This window comes from Bufo gargarizans, chromosome 7 (genome assembly GCF_014858855.1).
Source record: "Bufo gargarizans isolate SCDJY-AF-19 chromosome 7, ASM1485885v1, whole genome shotgun sequence".
Classification (NCBI taxonomy): Eukaryota; Metazoa; Chordata; class Amphibia; order Anura; family Bufonidae; genus Bufo; species Bufo gargarizans.
In genome coordinates, this window is record NC_058086.1 from 126739213 (window position 1) to 126762987 (window position 23775).

Below are 23775 nucleotides of genomic sequence, written 5' to 3' on the forward strand. Positions count from 1 at the left end.
GGAGTCTAAAGGATCGTCTAGTCTTGAGCCATTTCATGCCACCTGCCAAGGTGGGTACCTGGCTTGACCGGAAACCCTTGGGCATCTTTAAATGTGGCGGCTGCAAAGCGTGCGAGTTCTTGAATACCGCGAAAACAATCAAAGGTTCGGTGACGGGGCAAACGTTCTTTGTTCATGACTTTATTAATTGCAGACTATGTCGGAAAGACAGTAAGGGAATTTAGAAGGAGAATTCTAGAGCATGTCAATGATGTAAGGAATCAGGAGGCCAAACCTGTGGCGGTACACGTCAATGACATCCATGGAGGTGACCCCAAGTCACTGAGCTTTACGGTGCTTGAAATGGCACCTCCGTCTCCACGCGGGGGTGATTAGAATAGGAGGATCCTACAGAAGGAGAGTGAATGGATCCATAGACTCTGGTCCCAATCCCCCCGCGGACTTAATGAAATGCTAACTTTTTCATGTTTTCTGTGACCTCTGCTTTTTGATTAGGTCACTCACCCGCTTACCGACTTATTGGCCTTTTGGCATACTCTTGACCTATCCAGACTCTGTCTACATCCTTCCTCTTCCCTCCCCTCCCTTCCCCTCCCCCCCTTCCCCCCCCCTTTATTTCCCTTGTAACTTTGAGGCTCGAGTGACTTTGGTGCCCCTTTAACTGGGCTTGGTGTGCGAAACACCAGAACATTAATTATTGTGTACAGTGAATATTATCAGTTTCGCTGCTGTTACGACAAGCCCCTGATTTATCATAATAGGGGGTTGTAGATATCGATTATCGCAACTATGTACTCGTCTCACTAGATGTCCTCCCTTCTCATGCCTCACCCCCCATATTTAGGTTTTGCCCCTTCTCCCCCCCTGGATTTGGGCCAACTATTATCTTCCCTGTCAGGTTGATCACCTTTCATGAGGGTTTTGATGCCATGTCATTGGGTCTGAACTATATGAAGGACCTCTTGGCTGGTTTGTATCATAAATATTCAGATAGATCCCTAACTGTACTAATCATCATATGCATATAGGGAATCGTAAGGTGTCCATAACTTAGTGGAGATTAATTGATTGTCTCCTGTACTCCTAGAGCCGTAATAGGCTCTGCAATCTGGCAGGATGGCGTTAGTCCTGTGCCTCACCTGACTGCTGATCTGTACGGCCAGCCGATGCGCTCCATACTGGAATGCATGGACGAAGTCATTTCCCTGGGCCATTTCCGGTTGGAGAGATTGCGGCGTGCGTTCCACAGTGGAACGCACGCTCTATTTAGAGGCATTAGACACAGCACCGAGACCTCCACCGGATATCCAGACGTGCGCTCCACTGTGGAACGCACGCCCACATCGATGGCCCTACTAATTCGATGATCCTCACTGGCACACGTGTATTCAGGGCATAAGTGATTGGGGGGAAGATATATAAGGAGGGGTTGTCTCTGAGAGGCCTGACATTGGACCCTAGGAGGACCATAACTGAGGGAAGCACCATTATTGGCTCCAACTGTGAGTAATCCCTGAAAACATTTTCCTGGTACAGGAGTAGGCCACTGCTATGTGTATGCTTTAATGTACGTTTTCCGCCGTTTAGGAGACCCACAATGGACAGGCCACTTACCTGGGGCTGATGTTTACCCTATCAATAACGTACCAAAGGTATCCTTATCCCCTTGACCTCGGTGGTGTTTCTGTTTATTTAATGATTTACCAGAAATCCTATATATGCTTTTGTTCTAGTTTATAGTATCATTAAACATATATGGATGTGAGACGTGGTGGACACCATTATCTTTATGGTGACGTATAGTTGGGATGGCTTGTTTTGCAGGACAAACTGTGTCTATCTTATACACTGAGCTACCCCCGGACACAGTGAGTTATCCCCTTGATGGGGCTCATAATTGTGGTGGCGGTTTTCACCTAATAAGAATTAGAGGTGTTCATACATCAGTGTATGCATACATATATATATGTATATATATATATATATGTGTGTATCTTTCTCTCTTTGCAGATACCTACCTTTAATTCAACCTATGCGTGATTTGGACTCACATGCCAGTGGATGCGATATTTACTCTTCCTCCCTCTCCTCCTATGAATACCATCTGATCCATTTTTTATTTCACTGTTTATTTGTAATTTGACACCACTGAAAGTTGAACGGCTTTGAATATCCAGTGTATGGATACCCTAATATATTTTGGGTCTCCATCCGTTCGATGTCCTTCAGTTTATTATTTTTCATCTACCTAAACTATATATAAAATTATTTACCCCCTGATGATCCCACACTGTGGGGGAAACGCGTTGGGGTTAGTCATTTAATTTTGTCTGTGATACCAGATAATATCAGAATAGGGTGTTGTTTTTAATTAGTTAGTCTGATGCACCCTGTACCTCTTGGTGAACCATACCATTAGGGCCGTATACAGTGTGCATTTTCTGTTGTGTTTGGTCCTTTCTGTCTGGATGTACATGAGTCCACCATTAGATTTATAACTACTAGCCCACTTACAATGGGGCAATACAGGAGTTGCTAGCCTAGGATCGAGGGCAGGGGTCCCCACCATTAGGGGTCGCCCTTGGGCAGAGGGCTTAGCCTCAGGGCATGCATCCAGGGAAAGTTCCCCTATCGAGGTAATGAGCATGCTTTTTTCTTGGTGGATCCATGTACATCGGGACATCAGTGGACCTTTTCTGTTGTGAAATTATTATTAAAAGTTTAATCTCTCTATAAAGGGTTATTACCTAGCTGGACTTTAGTATTCTCTACCCCTTAACCCATTATATATAATCCTATTTAAAATTGCTGGACTTTAATGATTCTCATTAGGCCTGCAGCGCACTGATCAAGATAATCATTCCATTCATAAGAGAATGTTGGATCATCAGGAAAAGTGGGGGCAATGCCTATTCTTAGTCCGCGTGGAGCTATGTTTTAATGGGTATACATCTGTAGGAACATGTCCAATGAGTGTAAAAGTTCACTTTTTAGGTGACTTTTTCATCTCCTTAGCAACCATTCGTGAAAATCACCTGCGTTGCGTGAAAAATGCAGAATATAGAACATGCTGCGATTTTCACGCAACGCACAAGTGATGCGTGAAAAACATCGCTCATGTACACAGGCCCATTGAAATGAATGTGTCAGGATTCAGTGCGGGTGCAATGCGTTCACCTCACGCATTTCACCCGCGCGGAATACTCACCCGTGTGAAAGGGGGCTTAGATTTCTGGAATGTATTGGATAACACTGACAGCATTAGGTCAATGTTATCCTATACATTCCAAACTGTAAGGGTTACATACCATCATAAATTAATATAATGCTATGCAATCCGGCAGTGCTGAAAGGTCAGGTCGGGAGCTGGCTTATAGTCACGCTCCGGGTCCAGAGTGTGCAACTCGCTCGTCTGAGAGCAACCAAAAGAAGTAAAATGCAATCATTAAATACATTTTCCTACAAAGGTGTAAACAGCCTTTAATGAGCAGTCTGTTATGGGCCTTACTGACCAAGCAATTCTTTTTTTCATTTTTTCATTGATGTATTCCAAGAGCTATAACTTTTTATATTTCCATCTATGTAGCTATATGAGAGCTTGTTTTTTTACAGGACAAGTTATAGTTTTAGTTTTAATGGCGCCATTTTGGGGTACACATACCCTAAATTACTGATTAACTTTTATTATTTCTTTCGGGGAGTTTTTGAATTATACATTTTTTGGAGTTCATTTTTTGTGCAATAAAAAAAACATAAGATACATAAGAAAAATGTTTTGCATTGCTGTATCCTAAGACCCTTTTTTAAATTCTATTCACAGCATTTACTGTATGGGATACATTTCATGATAACTGCATAGTATGGGTCATTATGGATGACTAGGGATATCAAATATGTGGAGGATACTTTGCAATTTTTTCCATTAAAAAGCATTTTTTCAACGGGAAAGAAATGCCTTATTTTTTTTTATTGGAATTTTTTTTATTTTATCTTTTTTTTTTAACCTTTTTAAACCTTTTTATAGTCCCACAAAGGGGCTATAATAGACTATATTATTATTATTGCTTTTAAAAAACACTATTTCTTTAGTGCATTGTATTTTAATGTCAGGAAACAATGGAGGCAGGCCTCGGTCATTCATTAGGCTCCAGCCTGCCTGTACTGACATTGGCACCCCTTGATCGCATTTGCAGGTGCAGATGAGAGAGAGAGAGAGGTAGTCTAAAGCATGTAAGGGCTTAAACAGCCCGGATTGGCTGTCCCTGGGCCAGTCTGGGCCATTGGAGCAGGAGCGCGTCTCTCGGGGGAGAGTCAAGCTACAGCTCTCTACTGCAAGGGAGACCTGTGCAGAGCTTAGACTAGGCCGACGTAAAAATTTATGTATTCATACTAGCTGAAGGACCCGGCTTCGCTCGGGTATATTTAATCTATTTCATTTAATGTTTGTGTGTCGTTAAAAGATATCAACACTATCCACTATAACAGTGACATCGAAAGCACCCTGCCCCCAAAACAGTTACCTTCACAGCACCCCACCCCTTAACACTGACCCCCCCCCCCACAGTGCCCCGTCCCTTAAAATTGGACCTCCACAGCAGCCCACCCCCTTAACTTTGACCTTTACAGCAGCCTTCCCCTTTAAAAGGGACTTTCACAGCATACCACCCCCTTGACAGTGACATCCACAGGGGTCCACCCCCTTAACAGTGGCCTTTACTGGATCAGGGGCGTGTCCTTTTGAACATCTCACTTTAAGACAGCAGCACTATACTGTCTGAGTGTAAGCTTCAGGGAGAAAGTCACCCTCCCTTCCACCCCTGCAGCTGACAGAAGTAGATTTTTAACTTTATTGTTCAATCCATGTTGGCTCAGGAGTGGTAGGGGGAGTGGCCTAACCAGATAAGTGGCGTGGCTTAGCGGGGCCTGGGGGGCGAGTTTTGAAGTCTTTTGAGGGTGGACACATTGTGGTAGGGGGCATGTCTGGGCGCCTTCCTGCAAGAGTGACGCCCCTCTGGGCACCTTACTGGCTCATTTGCATACCAAATAAACTGGATTTTCAAGGGATAAAAACATCTTTTGCTAGAACAAAGGCACATCTTGAAATAAGGTACTAAGTGTTATTAGGCCATGGCTTTATTTCAATAGAAATTATCCTGGTGATAGACTTCCTTTAAAGCTCTCCTACAGCAGTGAAGAAAAATGGCTGTGTATGTAGAGGCTGCAGGACCTACGAGCTTCTATTGGCTGATAAGGGTCATGTGACCAAGCTTCTAATGCATTTTTTGGGAATATCTCAGGAACAGTACATCCTAGAGAGCTGAGACCTGGTCTAAAACCTGCCCGGACACCTGATGTACCTGTGTGCCAAATTTTGTGATTGTAAATGCGACAGTACGGATTCCTTTAGCGGACATACACACATATACTCAGCTTTTTATATATATATATATATACACACACATACTAGCAGAAGGACCCGTCTTCGCACAGGTACATTTCATCAATTTCATTTCATGTTTCTGTGTGTTGTAAAAATGTATCAACAGTATCCCCCATAACAGTGACCTCTACAGTACCTGCCCCTTTAACAATTGCCTTCACAGTGCCAGCCCCTTTAAAAGTGTTTTTGACAGTGCCCGTGCCCTTTAACAGTGACCTCCACAGTAGTCGCCCCTTTAACATTAACCTCCAAAGTGCCCATCCCTTTAACAGTGACCTCCACAGTACCCGCCCCTTTAACAGTGACCTCCACAGTACCCGCCCCTTTAACAGTGACCTCCACCGTGCCTGCCCCTTTAACAGTGACCTTTACAGTGCCGGTCCCTTTAACAGTGTCCACCCCTTTAACAGTGACCACCACAGTGCCCACCCCTTTAACAGTGGCCTTCACAGTACCCGCCCCTTTAACAGTGACTTCCACAGTGCAAGCCCCTTTAAGAGTTACCTCCACATTACCCGCCCCTTTAACAGTGACCGCCTCTTGAACAGTGACCTCCACATTGCCCGTTCCTTTAATAGTGACTGCCCCTTTAACAGTGACCTCCACAGTGGCCGCCCCTTTAACCTCTCCAGGACACAGGATGTACCGGTACGTCATGTTGTCCTGGTACCTAAGGACACATGACGTACCGGTACGTCATGTATGGTTCCGGTCACTGCCAATCAGTTTTGAATAACTTGAGGGGTGTAGTTTCTTAGGTGTGGTCACTTTTATGGAGTTTCTACTCTAGGGGTGCATCAGGGGGGCTTCAAATGGGACATGGTGGCAAAAAAAACAGTCCAGCAAAATCTGCCTTCCAAAAACCATACGGCGCACCTTTCTCTCTACGCCTTACTGTGTGCCCATACAGTAGTTTACGGCCACATAAACTACAGAATCGGGGCAATAAATATAGCATTTTGGTTGGCTGTTAACCCTTGCTTTGTTACTGGAAAAAATTTATTATAATGGAAATTTTGCGAAAATTCTAAATTCTGAAATTTTATCACCATTTGCCATTAGCTCTTGTGGAACACCTAAAGGGTTAACGGTGGGGTGGTTTCTATTATGTAAGTCTCACAAAGTGACTTCAGACCTGAACTTGTCCCTAAAAAGTGGGTTTTTGAAAATTTCGGAAAAATTTCAAGATTTGCTTCTAAACTTCTAAGCCTTGTAACATCCCCCAAAAATAAAATACCATTCCCAAATTGATCCAAACATGAAGTAGACATTTGGGGAATGTAAAGTAATAACTATTTTTGTAGGTATTACTATGTATTATTGAAGTAGAGAAATTGAAACTTGGAAATTTGGTATTTTTTACACATTTTTTGTAAATTTGGTATTTTTTTATAAATAAAAATGTATTTTTTTTACTTCGGTTTACCAGTGTCATGAAGTACAATATGTGACGGAAAAAACATATTGTGAGCTATTGAGTTTCTATTGACTAATAAGGGACATGTGACTGTGTAAATGGCAATTCGGATTTAAGTGAAAGGCTTGCTGGCTTCTATTGTCTAATACAGGTAATTTTTTGGGAATATCTCAGGAACGGTGAGTCCTAGAGAGCCGAGACCCAGCCTATGACCTTCCCGGACACCTGATGTACCTGTGTGCCAAATTTGGTTAAGATCGGTCCAGTCGTATGGTCGCGCATAAAGAATGTCCAGACAGACAGATGTCTAGACAGAAACATATAAAGAAATAAAAAAGCAATGGCAGCACCGTCCTCAATGCAAGCTGGTGGGTGCAGCAGGCCCAATGTGGATCACTCCAAAAATACAAAAATGGAAAAATGGGCAGCACTCCAAAGAGTAAAATGTAAGAAAACGTTATTTACCCCAGAGGGAAATGCGCGACGTTTCGGCTCCGAATCAGAACCTTTCTCAAGCTTGAGAAAGGTTCTGATTCGGAGCCGAAACGTTGCGCATTTCTCACTGGGGTAAATAAAGTTTTCTTACATTTTACTCTTTGGAGTGCTGCCCATTTTTCCATATATATATATATATATATATATATATATATATATGATATATACTGTATATAGCAACTACAGAAAACCTAGGACAATATAGATTTTTTTTTCTGCAAAAATATGTTACTAATTTGTCACAGCTTTCCTGAAATTTTGGCAAATCGCAAAATTTTGTACTTCATCCCTCATGAATCACTTGAAATGACAGGCACCATTTTCTCAGATCAGAAGACTGAAGTTGTCTGTCACCAATTTTTTTGCCATTTTTTTTTTATTTAAAAAAATCTGAAAGAGCAGAATATTTTTAAACAGGCTATTTGTAACCACCAGCTACCATCCGTTTACCCAAAACGATATATATATATTGCTGTCACTTTGACACTACTAATGCTGGGCTGGCATAAATGAGCTTGAAAGAGGTTGGATACAGTCCTAGGAGACCTTAGAGCATTTTTACACTTTAAATTCAGATCAAATTTATTCGGTCCAAATCAAATCTAGTGGCAGATTTGAATAGTACCATCATACTGGCCAGCGTGGTGACGTCCTATGTCACCGCGCGCAAGGATTTGCACGGTATCTTCAATTAAGATCGCGTGAGTATGTAACTTTTTTGTTTTTACCTCCATTTCATGGAAAATTGATTTGTTACCATGAAGCACAATTTTTTTCAGCCTTTGAGCTGGAGAGACACCATTATGGCTATGTCTGCCAAAAAACAATTATAGATGCAAGACTGCAATTCTAGGTGTAACTTAGATCGTGAGCCGCATTGGGGACAGTTTGATGCAAATGCCTGTAAAGCACTGCAGAATATAGCAGCACTTTATAAATGTGTAAAATAAATAAATATTTGCAACCAGCAATTAGCTTGTGTGCAAGCTGAACTCCCATTTGGCGAAGTTGCTAGCAGTGCAGTTGCTGCCATACTGTCACGGACATACCGAGACATACGGATGTCTCCGAGACAGAATGTGGCAGGAGATATTTGAGACTAGCAACAAATGGTTTGATTTGACATGTTTACCTTGTGGATCAATAGGAGTCTGTGTTGTTTCTGGTACGGGCCACACCCTTAACCTCCAGGTGTTGCTATTGTGGTCATTTAACTTTCCCTATTTATAGTTGTTTCTCCCACAATGCTTTGTGGTTTATAGCTTCAGTTGGACCTGTGAATATCTGGTGTTTAGATCTCGGCTGCGTTTCTTGTGCTGCCATTGCTTCTTGAAAGTTAAGTGTTACCTTTCCCTTTGCATTTTGGCTTTTCTCTGTTTTGTATTAGGCCTAAGGGAGACTCCCGCTTATCCTTCCTTTAGGAGGAACAGGATGTTTCATTCCTGTCATTAGTAGCAGGGTTCTTTAGGGTTAGATAGGACTTTAGGTATTCCCGTGTATGAACTCACCTACCTCTGGGGTCTGTTCATACTGGTAGTCAGTCAGGGCTTTGATTAGGGTTTTCACTAGGAGGTGTCCATCTTCATTCCCTAAGTTTTTAGGCCTTATTTCCTTTTTCCTTCGGTGTGGAGTTTCCCACCCACACTAGAGTGTGACACATACCACTTTGTTGTGGTATTTATGGTGTTGTTCTCTATTTTTGCCATATGAAAGACTAGAGTTTTTGCCAGGTGTCCATAAAATTTGACGTATTATCATGGAAATGTGGTACAATTCCATGCCTTCTCTAAAATTTAATTCTGTTATATGATATTTGTACTTCTGTTCATTTTTTTTTTCAAAAGATTGTTTCAAATTAACTCATTTTCTAAATGATTGTCATTTATCCCATCACATACCCCATTCCTTTACACCATGGACTTTTAGGTAGGCAGATTGGAACAGTGGCACAGTTTGCTCTTGCTGTACTGTCTAGTCCAGCCTCCATTGTCATCTCAGAGAGGGGTTTCAGCACTTCGCCAGTGTACAAAACATGACATTTGTCAAAACGAAAAAGACATGGATCCTTAAAGGGGTTCTGCAGTTTGTTTAAACTGATGATCTATCCTCTGGATAGATCATCAGCAATCTGATCGGCGGAGGTCCGGCATCCAGAACTCCTGCCGATCAGCTGTTTGAGAAGGCAGAGGCGCCACGACCTTCTCGCTGTTTACCGCAGGCCCAGTGACTTCACGACTAGTATCAATGGCCTGGGCGGGGCTAAGCTCCATTCAAGTGAACAGCACCGCTGCCTTCTCAAACTGCTGATCGGCAGTGGTCCTGGGTGTCGGACTCCCCACCGATCAGATGCTGATGATCTATCCAGAAGATAGATCATCAGTTTAAAAAGACTGCAGAACCCCTTTAAGGATTTTCACACACCTTCGATTGATGCCGATATGTAGACCTACTATTGCTGATGGTGGTTATTTATTGACAGCCCCATCCTGCCACTGCCTCTGTTTGCTTACCTACCATCATGTTCTATATTGTATGGATGCTGATGCTGCCACCACCGCTGCAGGTGCTATTTTATGATGTTTAAACATCATCTGCCCCCAATAAGGGATAATTTTTGGAACGACTGTAATATGGTAAAAGCATTACAAATGCAGTGTTTTTTATATGTTTACACATAACTATACACCGTGTGACATAGCAAGGGGTTTTGCTTGGGAAGGCAGGTATTTTCCTCCCAACATGGGCGGCTGGGCTGATTTCCAGCCAGGTGAGATCAAATACCGGACCGGAGTTTAAGTGCCGGTCAGGGTTTTGGCAGCACCTGGCTGTCCTTTAAATAGGCAGCTGGGCTCAGCAGCTGAGTCTCTGTTTTGGGATCTGAAGCATGGTGCTGTGCTGGAAGGTTGGGAGCCGCATGAGGGCTGCACGCTAGGAAACAGCCCCCTAAAGCCTGCTGTGGACTGCCGGGGATAAAACGGCTAGCAAGGGGACGTGTCTGTTCTATGGACTTTTCATTGTGTGAATCAACACCAAGACTGTAATTAGTCATTTTTCTTTTGTGTGAATAAACACTGACATTTTGATTTGATTTATGAACGTGTTTTGCCTCTGTACTGCGTCTGCTTACCCTGCCTACCAGAGCAAATCCTCACAAACGGTAAATTAGTGTGACTTTCACATTAATTGCTATTGCCGTCATTGTGTTAAATATGGAGGTGGTACTAGTTGTTAAAATCTATTCAGACACATATAACATTTTTTGAAAGATTCGACCAGTCTGACACAAAACCAATTTAAGTAGTTCGCTCATCTCTATATCGAATACTTTGGAAAAATTGTGATATATGACATCCATCGTTTCACCAAGGTCCAGTCTAGACCTATACCTCTGCCTAGAAACTGATCATCAGATTAGTTTCATAAAATGAATCTCTCATAAATCGGTGTTGATAGAGAATTAGACACTTTGGTGGTAATTTATTAAACACAAATATGCCTAAATTACACATATTTTTGCTGCAGATAGCGGCACAAAGATTTAACGACGCATAGCTCACACCAAGATTCTCACCCAGTCTATATATACATCATGGTTTTCATCTATATTGTGGGGAGTGCTTTCCTCTCCAATGACAAATTTAACCATCAGAAAACAGTTAGGACTAGTCGAGTGTACAGAACTTACACCTAGTGCTTTCTATTCAGCAGTGACTTCCCCTTCTCTGACAGTTTGCTCTTTGTCACTTTGCAGACTACATTGTGTGTATCCCCCGCCCCCATTCCTAGTAACTAGCACCAATTCTTCTCACAAGGAGCACCCTGGGCCAGTGATGGCGAACCTTTCACAGACAGTGCCCAAAATGCAACCCAAAACCCACATATTTATCGCAAAGTGCCAACACAGTAATTTACCCTGAATACTGCAGTCCAATATAATATATTTTCTATGTACTTTATTATTTAGCTATAATAGCCTGCCTACATTCAGTGCACTGCCTGCGCTGTTCATAGCACGTCCTGCGCTGATGAATGGCAGGAAAACTCTAAGGCATATTGATACATCTTAGACTTTTTCCAGGGTGCGGGTGCCCACAGAGAGGGCTCTGAGTGCCGCCTCTGGCACCCGTGCCATAGGTTCGCCACCACTGCCCTAGGCACTAGACCTCCAGTTCTTAGTGGTCAATACAGCTCTGGATTTTCTATGCAACATGTTAATGGGATTTGTTGAAACCTCATCCACTCTGCTCTTATTATACAACACTACAAAACTTTCACACCCCGATTCTGTAGGTGAAATTCTCTATAATCCTAATAGGCTAGTTTCAAATATTCATTTTCCTTTCCGGGTTTCAGATCCGAAAGAGGATCTCAAAACCGGAGGAAAATGCTTCAGTTTTGTCCCTGTTCATTGTCACTGGGGACAAAACTGCCCAAACCAGAATGGAATGCATTAGAATGCAGTTTATTTGCGTTCTGTGACTGGACACAAAACTGTTGCAAACTGTGGTTTCGTGTCCGGTTTGCAGAACTGAACAAGCCAGATCCAGCACTGCAAACAATGTAACTCAGTGATGTCTGATAAAAAAAAATTTCAGACAGGAAAAATCCGGCGCAGGATCCCTCACCCATTGATTTATGATGGTGTTAGTGCCGGGTCTGGTTTGGTGGTTTTTGATTTAATACAACCGCATTGAATTGGAACTGATACAGCTAGTTGAATTAAATCGAACGGAAGCGTTTTCCTCTGGTTTTGAGATCCTCTGCCACCAAGGAAAACACATATGTGAAAGTAGCCATAGTGACAGAAATTCAGTTCCTCTATGTCATTTGCGTACACATTGCAATGCATTAGAATGAACTTACCTATACAAACTGGTGCTTCATTCCAGACACCATTCAAGCATGTGACAAACCTATTTCCGTCAAGAATATAATATTCTGGGCATCTAAATTCCACCTTCTCACCAGATCTATAGTTAGCTTTTCTAATCTCCACAGTGTCTCCATACTGCACAGTTGGTGGTGGACCACACTGCGCTCCAGTTCCTGAAACAGAATCAGAATTAAGTAAATGTAATAACTGAATATAATTGCAAACCACCAGAAAACATTTGTTTTCTCCTTAGTATCACATACGGTTTCTTACAGAACTGTCCTTATTACTTCATCAACTGCAGTATTCTACTTCTGTAATCACATCTCCTCACATGTCTTTTTAGTAAACATATTGTCCATGAAATAATAATTCTGGATAATAAATAATATATTGACAACTGGATGTTACTATTTTTCTGGTCAAGGGGCTCTGTCCCTGTATTCTGCTACTATCAGCAGTAATCGGACAGCGTCCGTCTGTGCAGGAACACGCTCCTGGTAACATGCAGTTGTCAATGTATTCATACTTCTCTAAGAGCAGTAAGAGAGGAACAGTATGGTGCACAGTTGAATGATGCTCCAGAATTATTTCATGAAGAATACAAGTATTTGGTTAAATAGACACATCAGGGAAAGTATTGGCCCTCAATTTTCAACGGAAAAGGGTAACCATGGCACATCAGCAACAAGAAAATGTTCTCTGAATACTTTTTCACTTACAGAATTCTCAAAAATGTTGTGCACTCCAGTTATTATTTTGCCACACTTTAAGGCCTAGTTCACCGATTTCTATCACCAATGATTGTGAGCCAAAGCCAGAAGTAGAGCCTACACCGAGATAAGGTATAATGGAAAGATTAGCATTTTGCATCTGTTCTGTGTTTTTGACCCGCACCTGATTGTAGCTCAGAATCACTGATGAAAATCACTGACCTAATCACTGAAGTGAGACTAAATATTTTTTTTCCAGCTAGCTGGACTGCCAATTGAGGATGAGTGAGTTTCTTGAAATTCATTTGTATCCAAATAATCACATTTTTGAAAAAAAATAATGTGTCCAAATCAATTCTTCTCAAAAACAAGTTGCTTCAATTGTCGTGAAAATTGGCATATCCTCTAGTCTCCAAGGACTAGGATTTTTATGAAAATATGTTCTCTTTTTGTTAATGTTTAAGAATTTTATGCTCTTTATTTCCCTTCTAACTCCCCCTAAGCTATTGAAGGCCATAACAGCAATAGCAAATATACTGATGGGTAAAGGCATGCTTGATGGTTTTAACTAGTGTTAAGCCAATCAAAGCTGAAGATGTGGAATTTAATCCGAAGTTTAGGAAAAATTTGATTTGCAACAATTTGTGGCAATTAATCTTTTTTTTTTTTTCCTAAAATGGTTGCCACCAGTGTTACAAAGTGAAAGTAAGAAGCCCTGGAACAAGATATCACCCATAATGCAGTGCAGCCAGCCTCTGTGATGTCACAGCCCTATAAAACTCTCATCCTGCCTGGTCTCCGCCATTTTACTGTGAACTGAGTGCAGGTAGTGACAGATGATAAGGACAGTGATAAAGCCTTTAATTGTGAAATATTGGATAGGGAGAGTTCTGGGACAGCGCAGGGACAGTGTAGGGAGATCAATTCTATTACACCTTTAGTCATTAATTGGGGTGAAAAAGTGATCTTATACTACAGATATAAGGGTGTCCATATTGTATTATAGCTAAGTAATTCTATAAATCCTTGATTCTATAATTAGGGTGAAAAAGTGTTCTAATACTACTGCTTTTGGGGTGTCCACATTATGTTATACACTGACACGCAAAAGGGTAACAATACTTTGAACTTTTGAATTTCAGGCACCATATCTCCCCATCCACTAGAGCTTCGAATGTGAGACTACCATTATTTTATAGACAATCACTAGAAAATGACCTGGCGTTGATCGGGTATTTATTTATTGCAATGTTATATTAAATAACAGTGACTTTCACAATGACCGCCACTTTAAAGTATAACTGTCATATATTTATTTATTTTTTTTGGGGGGGGGGGGGGGGGGGGTATTGGATTGTTATGATTAATATCACCTTGGTGGCCCTATTTAAACTTTTCACAGTGTATTCAATTACCCTTTTAATTCCACATGTTTGTTCCCTGTACTGCCTACTTTTACCTGTGCCTAAAATAAGGTTGCTAGGCATGGTCCGTCTATTTGTTTAAAGACTGAGGACGTCTATTTGTTGAAGGATGGAGGCTGCGTGCAAGGTCATATTACTGACAGCCAGGGACTGTAAGTAAATGATTAAAGCCAGGTCCTCCCCAGCAGCTGATAACAGTGCCTGGGCTGTGTGCACTTCTCCCTGTCCCTGCACTTGGCAGACGCTCCCTCACTCAGCAGACTGGGACAATGCAGAGTTCAATCAGTGCAGACCAGGGAAGGGAGATCTCCCATCTGCTCAGTGTATAAATGAAAGCAACATGTGGTAAGAGGACCCCTTTGTGCTGCAGGAGATTAACCCTTTAGGGGGGAGAGCTTTGGTTACTGACACCTTTGGGGGGCTATTGTTACTGGCTAGTGGGGGCAGGCGGGATTAGCCTCAGGGTGAGGGCAGTGGCAGCCATCTTAACTGAATAGTGAAATTGCAGTTTTATGCAGACTGGTTGCTAAGGGCTGAATCTTATTAAATATGGGGTAAGTCAGTCTAATAGTAACTGATTCTGGAATATCATGTTATTAGTAACTACATATATGAAAATTGAAATTAGGGTCTAAATGTGACAGTTCTCCTTTAACAGTGACTTTTACAGTGACCACCCCTTGAACAGTGACTGCCCCTTTAACAGTGACCTCCTCTTTAACAGTGACTTTCACAGTGAATTCCACAGTGACTGCCACTTTAACAGTAACCGCCCCTTTAACAGTAACTTTCACAGTGACCACCCCTTTAAAAATGACTTTCACAAGGACCGCCCCTTTAAAAGTGACTTTCACAGTGGCTGCCCCTTTAACACTGACCACCCCTTTAACAGTGACTTTCACAGTGGCCGCCCCTTTAAAAGTGACTTTCACAGTGACTGCCCCTTTCACAGTGACAGCCCCTTTCACAGTGACTTTCACAGTGCCCGCCCCTTTAACAGTGACTGCCAATTTAACAGTGACTTTCACAGTGACCGCCCCTTTAACAGTGACTTTCACAGTGGACGCCCCTTTAACATTAACTGCCCCTTTAACATAGAAACATAGAAACATAGGGCCAGATTTATCATGACTCTGACAGCTCACTCCACTTTTACATATGGCTAAAGTCAGTTTTAGCCAAGTCAGATTTATGAACGACCCTTTAAGACTGTAATAAATGTGGTTTGACGGTAGCAGTTTATCCGTCAGTAAGCAGCTTTACAAAAGTCGCACATCTTTACGAAAAAGTTGCACGTCTTTACGAAAAAGTTACATGTTCTATTAAAAAGTCTCATAAGATAAGCATGGTCCTCACTGGAGTGAAATTGCACAATTTTTTGCGACTTTTTTGCGGCTTTTTAAATAGTCTCAATAGTAAATCTGTCTAGAGATTAATTTACATAAGAAAACACGCCCACTTTCAGAAAACTGGCGAGCATAGTGCAGAGCAGAAAAAAGTCGCAAATTTTTGTGCAGTTTTAGTGATTGCGCAAAAATTTGCGACTTTTTCACTCCATTATTCTGACTTGAGCTAATGATAAATCTGGCCCATAGAATGTGCCGGCAGATAAGAATCCATTTGGCCCATCTAGTCTGCCCAATATACTGACTACTATGAATAACCCTTGGCCCTATCTTATATGAAGGAAGGCCTTATGCCTATCCCATGCATGCTTAAACTCCTTCACTGTATTTACAGTTACCACTTCTGCAGGAAGGCTATTCCATGCATCCACTACTCTATCAGTAAAGTAATACTTTCTGATATTACTTTTAAACCTTTGCCCCTCTAATTTCCTCTTGTAGCAGTTTTTCGTCTTTTAAATATTCTTTCCTCTTTTACCTTGTTAATTCTCTTTATGTATTTAAAAGTTTCTATCATATCCCCTCTGTCTCGTCTTTCTTCCAAGCTATACATGTTAAGGTCCTTTAATCTTACCTGGTAAGTTTTATCCTGCAATCCATGTACTAGTTTAGTAGCACTTCTCTGAACTCTCTCCAAAGTATCAATATCCTTCTGGAGATATGGTCTCCAGTATTGAGAACAATACTCCAAATTAGGTCTCACTAGTGCTCTGTAGAGCAGCATGAGCACCTTCCTCTTTCTACTGGTAATGCCTCTCCGTATACAAAGAGATGTCCCAAACTATTCGCCGGCGAATAGTTCACGGCGAACATAGCTTGTTCGCCGCGGCGGGCGAACATGTGCGATGTTCAGTCCGCCCCCTATTCGTCATCATTGAGTAAACTTTGACCCTGTACCTCACAGTCAGCAGACACATTCCAGCCAATCAGCAGCATACCCTCCCTCCCAGGCCCTCCCACCTCCTGGACAGCATCCATTTTAGATTCTTTTGGAAGCTGCAGTCTTAGTGAGAGGAGGGACAGTGTAGCTGCTGCTGATTAAATAGGGACATCGATAGCTAGGCCAGTGTATTAAGTGTCCACTCCAGTCCTGAAAGACTCATCTGATCTCTGCTGTAAGGACAGCATCCTGACAGCACCCCAAAAAGACCTTTTTAGGGCTTGTACATCAGTCTGCTTTTTTTTCTTTCCTGTGTAATCTAATTGCAGTTGCCTGCCAGCCAGCGTGTGTGTCAGGCTCACGGCTTATACTGTGCCCACTTGCCCAGTGCCACCACTCATATCTGGTGTCACAGTAGCTTGCATTAAAAAAATAAAAAATACATTTTGACTGTAAAATAATAGCAGTCAGTTGCCTGCAAGTGTGTTTGTTTTAGGCCCTGCAAGTGCACAGTGTCACCAGTGCAACTCATGTAGTGTCCCACTAGGTAAATGTGGGCACTACACAAGGGTCAATGTGGCCACGTTATTGGTCATTGCATCTTACATGATGTTCGTGTGTGTTTTTCCTGTTATCTGTGTATCAGGCCTGTTAGGGTGTAGTTCCTCCTCCTAGACAGTAGAGGGAGCTAGGGAACTCCTAGTATATATATATATATAGTTAGGCCCAGACAGGAAAGAGTCTGTGCAGTGCAGTATAATCCAGGAGGCTAGTGAGTGCAGTCTAGCCTGCCTGAGGGTGCTGAGCAAAGTAAGCTCAGAAGCTGCCACCAGGAGAAGGGTTTACCTCCTGAGAAACTGAAGTTCCCATAACCAGAGCAGAGCAGAGCCAAAGTGTTTCCAGCCAACCTGAGGGCTGAAGGGCAGAAGGATTTTACTTAAAGCAAGGAAATATATACCCAAGGAAGTTTACCTTAACCAAGGATAAAGCCAGCAATAGGGCATATGGGCCTTGGGATAAAGACACACAGGATTCTGAGGAAAAGTGCTGCCTAATCTGTAAGTGTTTAACCCTCTGAGTATCATGCAAGAACATTGTGCCTGCCATTTGTATAAGCCTGTATAAGACTGTAAAAAGTTAACTGTTTCCAGTAAAAGGAAGTTTGGTTCCCCACAACATCGTGTTCCTCAATTATTCCTATCATAAATCAGTGTGCCACTGTTACTGGCACTGGCGTCATGAATTTAAAGAGATATTGCCACCGGCACATTAAACAACTGCAACACCCAGTGCACCTCATCTACCATCAGGCCTGGTCCCTATTTACAGAGAGCGCCCCAGAGGTCCCCTGTGCCAGCCTCTCCATCACTGCTGTACGTCTGCCCAGGGTATACCAAAGACTGAGTACTACAACCACCCTTGGTTAGTAACTACCCCTGTGACCTCACTATTCGCTTCACCCTGCAGGGCGGTGTACTGCATATTTTGGCGTCACGAACAGGATGTGAATATTCCTGCGCCATTGTGGAATCTGAACTGTGTGCCATTATTTGCTATAAAGTGATAAAGGCCCCATCCGTTTATTTAAAATTGTTGGGCCAAGGAACTGTGAAGATTTGCGCTGTGAAAAACTGCATTGTGTGGACTGTTTGCCGCTTATTTAAGTCACCGCTTGCTGTCAGTGAATTGATAGCCTTATACTCAAAGATGGCCGCCTAAGCTGACTGGATTATTGGTGCGCCTCGTTGCGTTTGTTTGGCGCGAAAAAGAAGAAGATAAAGTACCGCCCAGCCTGCAAAAGGAAAGGTACCGCCCTGTCTGGGAAGAAGATACCGCCTACCTTGAATTCCGGAGCTCAGAGAGGCCGCGCCTATCTCCTGACCTCCGCACGACGTAACCACGTACTTGACTTTGACAGCGCATCACCGGAGTAAGTAAAGTTTTTTGTATTCACCGGCCCCTTTATATACAAGCATCAGGAAGGTTCCGATCCTTGCTAAGAGACTGGGGGAGGTCCCTCACTAGTAACAAAGGACTTAATCCGGGGGGAGAAGTGCGTTCAACGTAGATCCGGCATACTCCGCCGCTCCTTAAAGGGCCATACACTCGCTGTGGTCACTGTTAGCAACGGCCCAAAATAGTCAAGTCCAGCATGGGTCTGCATATAGAACCTGCCTCAATAGACCACGCCAGGTCCGCACCGGAGGGAACGGAGCAGATGGCCCACATTGAGCCTTCTGTAATTCACCCAGATGAGAACAGGGCGCCCGCCACTGCGGCAGCCTCCAGTCTGATGCCGCTGACCATTTCAGGGCCCCCTGGTTCCCGCAATATTCCGGGGAAGCCCACAAACTGAAGGACTTTAAAGATCAAATACTGGCCTTGTTCTGGCTCTACTCTATCTCCACTGAGCAACAAACTGAGATCCTCTTAGCACAGCTAGAAGGCGCCGCCCACAGGGAAGTCATGTCATGGCCCAGCTCTGAAAAGAATAGCCTGGAACAGATTTTTGATCGCCTCGGCACCACGTTTGAGGCCAGAACGGTGTCAGAAGTTAAGATGCAATTTTTCAGCAGGAAGCAACAGCCTGGTGAGTCCTTCCGTGATTTTGCTTTGTCCCTGCAAGAGACCTTGAGGGCTGTGGTCCAGGTGGACCCCCGGGAGGCTGAGGAACAGGACCAGACTCTAAGAGAGCAGTTCATTGCGGGTGTAAACACTGAACACTTAAAGGGCCAGCTGAGGATGCTGTCGGCCCAACACCCCAATTGTGCCTTTTTGGACTTTAAAGAGCTGGCCATTAGTATCCTAGGTCAAAACCCGCCCATGGGGCCAGTGGCCTCCCTTGAACCTCAGGCCTGCCAGCCAAAAACTGTTAATGTGAGACCGTCCGGAGCCAGTCAAGCCACCCAGGCTCCAGTAACAGATGTGGTGGTGGCGTTAATGGAGCAAGTTAACCATCTCACTAAGAGCCTAGAAAAAGTGTGCAGGAAAATAGAGGAATGGGAAAAACCATTATTACTGGAAGACGAAAGCCCTCTTTCTCAAAGGCTCCTCCCGCCTGCATATAAAGAGGTCTACCCCAAAGAACCTGATGGCAGACAGGCTGCTTGCAATTCTTAGACCGGTAACTCGGTCACCCACTATTGTAAAAAATATGGACATACTGAAGCAACGTGTTGGCAGTTAAATGGGCCACCCCCAAGGCCGAGGACCGCCCCCTCGGGAGGTAGAACAGTAGGTCCAAAGGATCCAAGTTGGATGCCCAGATACGTATGGTCTCGTCCAAAGAATAACATATGCATCAACGGGATACCTCTTGAAGCCCTGCTGGATACTGGGTCTCAGGTCACCACCATTCAACAACCCACCTTTGACAAATTCTGGGATTCAAGTCTCCTCACCCAGCCACCAGAATCCTGGTTGGATATTATTGCTAGCAACGGCAAGCAAGTGAAAGTCCATGGGTATTGGGAACCTACCCTTCAGGTGGGAGAAGCCACCTTACCACAGCAAGGTGTGATTGTGGTGCAAGCAGGAGATAAAGGGGGATACCCCGTGATCTTAGGGACTAATGTCTTTAAAAATTGTTACTCCGAGGTGCTTGAGGCATTGAACCAATTCATACCTTCAGCTTCACTTGCTTCTAAAAGAGTCATTCAAAAGACTATCAGTGTGCTGTGTGCTATGCAAAAATTTGCTATTGGAAAAGGAGAAACCTGTACTGCCCGGATCCGGGATAACCGGCCTGTAATCCTGCCACCGAATTCCCAGATCACCCTGTGGTGCCGTGCTGTGCTAGGGATCCAGGGCCTATCAAGCCCTAGTGGAGCCTATCCAACTGGAGAATCATCCCTTTGTGCGAGCAGCCAAGAGCCTGGTGACTGTATCTCAAGGTAAAGTACCTGTCCGTTTGATTAATTTCAGTGATCACCCTGTTACTCTCCCTAAGCACTGCCCTATTGCTCAGCTTTTCCAGATATCCTTCCAGGATGTTATCCATCTGCCTGCCACGGAGACGTTCCAAACTGCACAATGGCTGTAGGCTCATGCGTCCTTTTGCAGAGGTGACAAACCTGGTCAGTCAAACCCAAGGCAACATCATCGACCTCATCCCATACGCTTTTTTTCTAGAGCCTGCCCTGCGAAAAGTGCTGGATCAGGCCGTAGATGAGCATGAAGAGGAAGAGTTGTGGTCACCATCACCACCAGAAGCAGCCTCGTTGTCGTCGATTGCTGGACCTGCGGCAACACAGAGAAAGGAGTCTGAAGAAGAGGAGTCAGAGGAGGAAGGTGGCTTTGAGGAGGTGGAAGACCAACCACAGCAGGTGTCCCAGGGGGCTTGTTGTCACCTTTCAGGGACCCTTGGTGTTGTATGTGGCTGGGTGGAGGAAGAGACCTTCAATGACGTCAGTGAGGACAAGGAACGGGACATGGCTAGCTTGGTATCCAACCTTGTGCAAATGGGGAGTTTGCGGTTGTGCAAATGGACTGTTTGCGGTTGTTTGCGGTGCGTTAAACGGGGAGTTTGGTCTGTCACTGTGAAGAGGGGCGTAACCCTTGCACTACCTGATCGATACAACATCATAGCTGATCGTATAAACACACTGGATGTTTTAAAGCACGTTATTCCAAACAATTTAGGAATGTTAGGTGATTTATGCCCTTTATGGATTAAAACCCGACTCTGTGTCAACTACATAATTTTCCATGGAAGTTTTGCCATGGATCCCCCTCCGGCATGCCACAGTCCAGGTGTTAGTCCCCTTGAAACAACTTTTCCATAACTATTGTGGCCAGAAAGAGTCCCTGTGGGTTTCAAAATTCGCCTGCCTATTGAAGTCTATGGCGGTTGACCCGGTTTGCCCGTTCGCAAACATTTGCAAAAATTTGCATTCGCCGTTCGCGAACGGAAAATGTTTTGTTAGCGACATCTCTACCTATACACCCACCCCAGGTGCATTATCTTGCACTTATCAACATAAAATTTTAGTTGCCAGATTTTTGACCATTCCTCTAGTTTTCCTAAATCCTTTTCCATTTGGTGTATCCCTCCAGGTACATCAACCCTGTTACAAATTTTTGTGTTGTCAGCAAAAAGACACACCTTACCATCGAGGCCTTCTGCAATTTTGCTGATAAAGATATTAAACAATATGGGTCCCAGAACAGATCCCTGAGGTACCCCACTGGTAACAAGACCATAGTCTGAATATACTCCATTGACTACAACCCTCTGTTGTCTGTCCCTCAGCCACTGCCTAATCCATTCAATAATATGGGATTCCAAGCACAAAGACTGCAATTTATTGATAAGCCTTCTATGTGGGACAGTGAGCTGACCCTGTAAAAGATTGTAGGTGAGGGCCTGCTGGTGAGCTGACCCTCTAAAAGGTTGTAGGTGAGAGCCTGCAGGTGAGCTGAACCTGTAAAAAATGATATGTGAGGGCCTGCTGGTGAGCTGACTCTGTAAAACATGATATGCAAGGGCCTACTGGTGAGCTGACCCTGTAAAATATTTGAGGTGTCCGCCTGTTGGTGAGCTGACCCTCTAAAAAATTATATGCGAGTAAAGATGTTGCGAACATAAAATTTTCCGTTTGTGAACGGCGAACGCAAATTTCCGCAAATGTTCGCGAACGTGCGAACCGGGCGAACCGCAATAGACATTAATAGGAAGGCGAATTTGAAAACCCACAGGGACTCTTTGTCGCCACAATAGTGATGGAAAAGTTGTTTCAAGGAGACTAACACCTTGCCGGAAGGGGATCCATGGAAAAACTCCCATGGAAAATTACGTAGTTGACGCAGAGTGTGGTAAGTTGAAATCACAATGCGATGAATTAATCGCATTGCGATTTCAACTTTCTCAAATCCGACAGTACATTCTAGCATACATTCTAGCATGAGCACGGAAGTCGGCAGAAGTTCTAAGTTGAAATCACAATGCGATTTTAAGAATTTGAATTAATCGCATTGCGATTTCAACTTAGAGTTTCTGCCGACTTCCATGCTCATGAAGCGTCCCCATCACCATGGGAACGGCTCCATGCTAGAATGTACTGTCGGATTTGAGAAAGTTGTAATCGTAATGCGATTAATGCAGGTTACAATAATCGCATTGCAAATTCAACTTAGAGCTGCTGGGTTCCTAATGGTTGTATTGCTAGTATATAATGAAGATTGAGAATATAGTGCTATATTCGCTATATTCGTCAATTCTAGCAATACAACCATTAGGAACTTAGCTCTAAGTTGAATTTGCAATGCGATTAATATAACCTGCATTATTCGCATTGTGATTACAACTTAGATCTGAGTTCCTAATGGTTGTATTGCTAGAATTGACAACGAATATAGCACTATATTCTCAATCTTCGTTATATTCTATCAATATAACTATTAGGAACCCAGCTCTAAGTTGTAATCGCAATGCAATTAATATAACCTGTATTAATCACATTGCGATTACAACTTTGTGACACTGCAGCTTCAGAATTAATCTAAGATGGATGCTCTCCTTGCTTTTTGATAGGCAGTGGGAGGGAGGGTATGCTGATTGGCTGGAATGTGTCTGCTGACTGTGAGGTACAGGGTCAAAGTTTGCTCAATGATGACGTATAGGAGGCGGACCGAACATCGCATATGTTCGCCCGCCGCGGCGAATGCGAACATGCGATATTCGCCGGGAACTGTTCGCCGGCGAATAGTTTGGGACATCTCTATATGCGAGGGCCTGCTGGTGAGCTGACCCTGTAAAAAATTATATGCAAGAGCGTGCAGCTGTGCTGACCCTGTAAACATTATATGCAAAGGGGATATATGTGAGGGCTATATATGCGACGAATAAGCATGGTGATTTGATGGAAGAGGAGGAGGAGGAGAAAAGGAAGATTCAACCATATACCCTTTTTTGTGGTGGAAGAGGTGCATGGGAATACAGTGTATTCAGTACATTATAAACAACACATTTAAAGTGCCTTTATGTTCATCAGTTTTCCTCTGGTGAAGTTGAGAAGTCATGGTCAATCCAGGCCTCCTTGAGTCAACCTGTCAGCATTTTAAGTTGACAGGTGAATATGCTTATCTGTTATAATGCCACCAGCAGCACAAAAAATCCGCTCAGACAA

General features: G+C 43.4%; 1 protein-coding gene across 1 annotated transcript in view; it reads right to left on the minus strand.

The window, feature by feature from the left end:
- Positions 1–23775, minus strand: part of LOC122943121 (complement factor H-related protein 5-like) — a 379577-nt gene that overhangs the window by 125929 nt on the left and 229873 nt on the right. Inside the window, exon 6 of the mRNA XM_044300588.1 lies at positions 12216–12398. Within this exon, the coding sequence (XP_044156523.1) occupies positions 12216–12398 (183 nt within the window). The remainder of the gene's footprint in view (positions 1–12215; positions 12399–23775) is intronic.